The sequence below is a fragment of the Mus musculus genome, chromosome 4 (genome assembly GCF_000001635.26).
Source record: "Mus musculus strain C57BL/6J chromosome 4, GRCm38.p6 C57BL/6J".
In the NCBI taxonomy this organism is placed as follows: domain Eukaryota; kingdom Metazoa; phylum Chordata; class Mammalia; order Rodentia; family Muridae; genus Mus; species Mus musculus.
The window spans coordinates 62,521,725-62,525,303 of NC_000070.6; the positions used below are offsets into that span (position 1 = coordinate 62,521,725).

Genomic DNA, 3,579 nt, shown 5'->3' on the forward strand with positions numbered 1-3,579 from the left:
CCCTTCTTACACAAGCCTTGAATAACAGGTTTAACTATGGATTTGATCTCATTGAAAGCAAAGGTATATTCTAGGAAGATCTACTTGGTACTTAGTACATACAATTGAAATTGAGTTCAAAGGACGTCACAGGATTACAAATGGGCCTTGAAGGGTAGGTCTAGCACCGTGCTCTTGGGAATTAAGAAACAATGTTTCTTCTGGGAAGGAAAAGGCCTATTATTAACCAAAGGACCACTGCAGTTCTTGGTGAATTTTGATTTATAAATTTTACTTATGACTTGAGAACTGTGTGTACTGGAGAACATAGAGCTGTGGTTAATAGCCGGGTGTGGTGGCGCACGCCTTTAATTCCAGCACTCGGGAGGCAGAGGCAGGTGGATTTCTGTGTTCGAGGCCAGCCTGGTCTACAAAGTGAGTTCCAGGGCTACACAGAGAAACCCTGCCTCGAAAAAACCAAAAAAAAAAAAAAAAAAAAAAAAAAAGAGCTAGTAGAGGCAATAGCAATGTTGCTTGATGAGAATACTTGAAAGTACTTAGAACTTAATAAGTGAGAGCTAGCCGGGCAGTAGTAGCACACACCTTTAATCCCAGCATTTGGAAGGCAGAGGCAGGTGAATTTCTGAATTCGAGGCCAGCCTGATCTACAGAGTGAGTTCCAGGACAGCCAGGGCTACAGAGAGAAACCCTGTCTCAAAAAACCAAAACAAACAAACAAACAGAAGTGGGAGCTAGTGAGATATGCAAAGTAACCAGGAGAATCTCAGGATATGTTGGCTGTGGTTAAGAACAGTGCCCTTAACTTGTGATACTCATTCACCTGCTGGTAATGCAAGACACAAGACTGTGTGCCTATGTGTGAGGGTAGGGGGAGAGAGAGGGGGGTCTTGGTGAGTCCTTTGCAAAAGCACATTGTATGAGTCATCATTTTAAACAAGAATGTTCTTTATTTGTAGAAAGCATTAAAATCTTCTCAACAGTCTCCAGTCACTCTCACCAAACTCTTCCCTGTATTACTAGTAAACAGTGTCCAACTATATTACATCACCTGTCAGCCTCAAGTGCACAACTAAGACAGGAAAAAGTGCTTGGAGCACTCAATGGGGAAAAAGAAAGGCCAACAGACACGTTCGAAGCCACAGCAGTGGTGCTACATTCCTGAGCACCATTCCTCTTACCGTAAGGTTCAGAGGTGTTCTCAACTCTCTTTAGAAGGCAGGAGATTAGGACTAAGGAATCTGAGGACCTTGCACTTTGGAATATGACATATGTTATCAGAGTCCCTAGACTAGAAGATGAAATAAGTAAGAGGAGGAGAAAGCCGGGCTGGGAAGCAGAAGCCAGAGAGATGGAGACAGAACAGGCTGTGCCTGGAAGAAATAAAGTCTCTGGAACTTGTTATGAGCCCAGGGAATGAAAAGCAGCAGCCATAAGTCTGGGAGATGGATCTGGGATTTTATACCTTCCAGGAGGTAGCACTAGGACCTACCATGGCAGGCACTGAGTTACCTCCAAGATTAAGCCCCTGCTTTTAAGAATTGGCACCTTTTTTGACAGATTCTAATCAACACTCAGAATTAAAGAGTGTGTGTCCTATGAGTGCAGCCACCCCAGACGACTGAGCATCTACAGTCACTAGAGGACTACAAAGCTAAGTAAGTCTAGAAAGCCAGACACCAAGTAAGTAATGCTACCATCAGGTGAAGACATTTCCTCGTTCGCTCGCTCACAGCTCCTTAGTCATCTCCTAGAGAGCAGCCATTCTAAGCACGAGTTCCTATGGTCAACTACTGTACAGTCAAACTGGGTGACCAGGCTCAAAGCCCCATTGTTTCCCCCTGAGCCTTTAGTGCTTCTGTGACTTGGAACACTGCAGGCAACATGGATGTTATTACTTATTCAGAGGGGCAGGGAAATGGGATCAGAAACTAGCTAGCCATATACTTTAAGTAGACAAGCAATACCAAACTATGTAGTCACTCAGAATCGCTTATTCAAAAACATCCTAACCTGCAGACTGATGACGCATGACCGGTTTCTGTAACTCAGATGCTCTGAGCCTGGGAAGAGTTCTTTTTGATCTTTCTGGTCAGCTTTTATTTTGATCTCAGGCACCAGTGCCGAAGATGGCTCTGCCTTGCAGGGAAAGCCTTCACACAGACATGTCTCAGGATCTCAGGGTCCCCTCCACCACGCCACAGTCTGCCTACTCTCTCCATTCAGTTGTCTATTTCCTCCTCTTCGTTCTGGTCGTCCTCGTCCAGTCTCTCTTCATCCTCCTCCTCCTCCTCTCTGCTTTTGTCTTGCTCTTCGGAATCCTTTTTGTCTTTGTCCTTCTTCTTTTGCTCCGAAGCCTCCTTCTTGCCTTTCTGCTCCCGCCTGTACGCTGTAAGGAAGCAGGATATTATGGTTTAATTAGACAAACCGAGGCACAGGTGGAATAACCAGGCCCCTATCACATACCCGAGATGGTACCAACTAAACAGAGGGGAGTTATGACCAGTCCTGTATTATTGAACGGGACTTAATGGCACTGATACTGATGAGCATTTTTTTTATATATGGTTTAAGAGACAGAAGAGTACGTGGATACCTTCTAGAGCTTCTTTCAATGGTGTTATGAATCGCTGGAATTCCATCTCTTCCATGGCTGACAGCACGTCACTGGCATTGAGAGTCTTGCGCTTTCCTTTCATTGCGAAGTTATTGGCACTGGAAGAAAGAGCAACGCCCTTCAGAAGCTGTCAGAGTGGGTGGAGGCATGACCCCCAGGAATGGGGTGGGAAAGCCGTATTTATCGTAGATGAATGGATTGTGTGTGTGTGTGGCATGGCTCAGTTCATCCCCTTCCCATACAAAGGGCTACGGTAACCGTCTTGTTTAACCTGCTCCAGAATGTGTGACAACTGGAAGAGAGCCGTAAGTCGCTCTCTACTGAGGCAGGGAACTGGGGCCTGTAGGTTCCAGGCCACGAACGCGGGGTCAGGATCCCGCTGCGCCTCCCTTCAGCCTCTGCTCAGCTCACCAGGATGTGGCATACAAAACGAAGACACTGGCGGCGCGGGAGATGGCGCTTCGGGCCTCCTTGGAGATGTTGACACCGTCCGGGAGCTGCGAGGAGAGTGGAGATGAACACACACGCGGATTCTGTTAACCTTCTGCCCACACGTCCGCCCTCGACCCATTCGCCAGCCCGAGCGGCTCACCGCCTCCTTGATGATCCTGGTGATGACGGCGTTGGGCAGATTTAGGTCCTCGGGCCTCTCCGCCATTGCCTCCGCTGGGGCCCGACCCTCCTGCTCAGGTCTCCAGACAGTTCTGGTGTCTGGACTTCCCGCGTCGCTAAAATATGACCCTCGGAGGCTTCCGTCCTACCCCACGTTGCCAGTGTCCCACAGTGCTTTGCGCACCACAGCCTCTCTGCTACATCAGCCCCGCCACAAGTCCCCAGTGTAGCCCAGCTTTCCATGTCGCAATGGTTTAGGACCATTGAAATTTCCATCCGCTTCCACGGCATCCCGGACGTTCCACTCCAGGCTTGTTTCTCTACTACACATCGCGAGAGCTTTCGCACCACAC

General features: G+C 48.0%; 1 protein-coding gene across 1 annotated transcript; it reads right to left on the reverse strand.

The window, feature by feature from the left end:
- Positions 1 to 2,073: 2,073 nt before the first annotated feature.
- Pole3 (polymerase (DNA directed), epsilon 3 (p17 subunit)) lies at positions 2,074 to 3,290 on the reverse strand. Its single transcript, NM_021498.2, has 4 exons — positions 3,207 to 3,290; positions 3,026 to 3,111; positions 2,594 to 2,712; positions 2,074 to 2,386 (listed from the first exon to the last, which is right to left on the reverse strand). Exons 1-4 carry the CDS (start codon positions 3,270 to 3,272, stop codon positions 2,220 to 2,222), a joined length of 438 nt encoding a protein of 145 aa, NP_067473.2. The 5' UTR covers positions 3,273 to 3,290; the 3' UTR covers positions 2,074 to 2,219.
- Between the last annotated feature and the right edge of the window lie 289 nt (positions 3,291 to 3,579).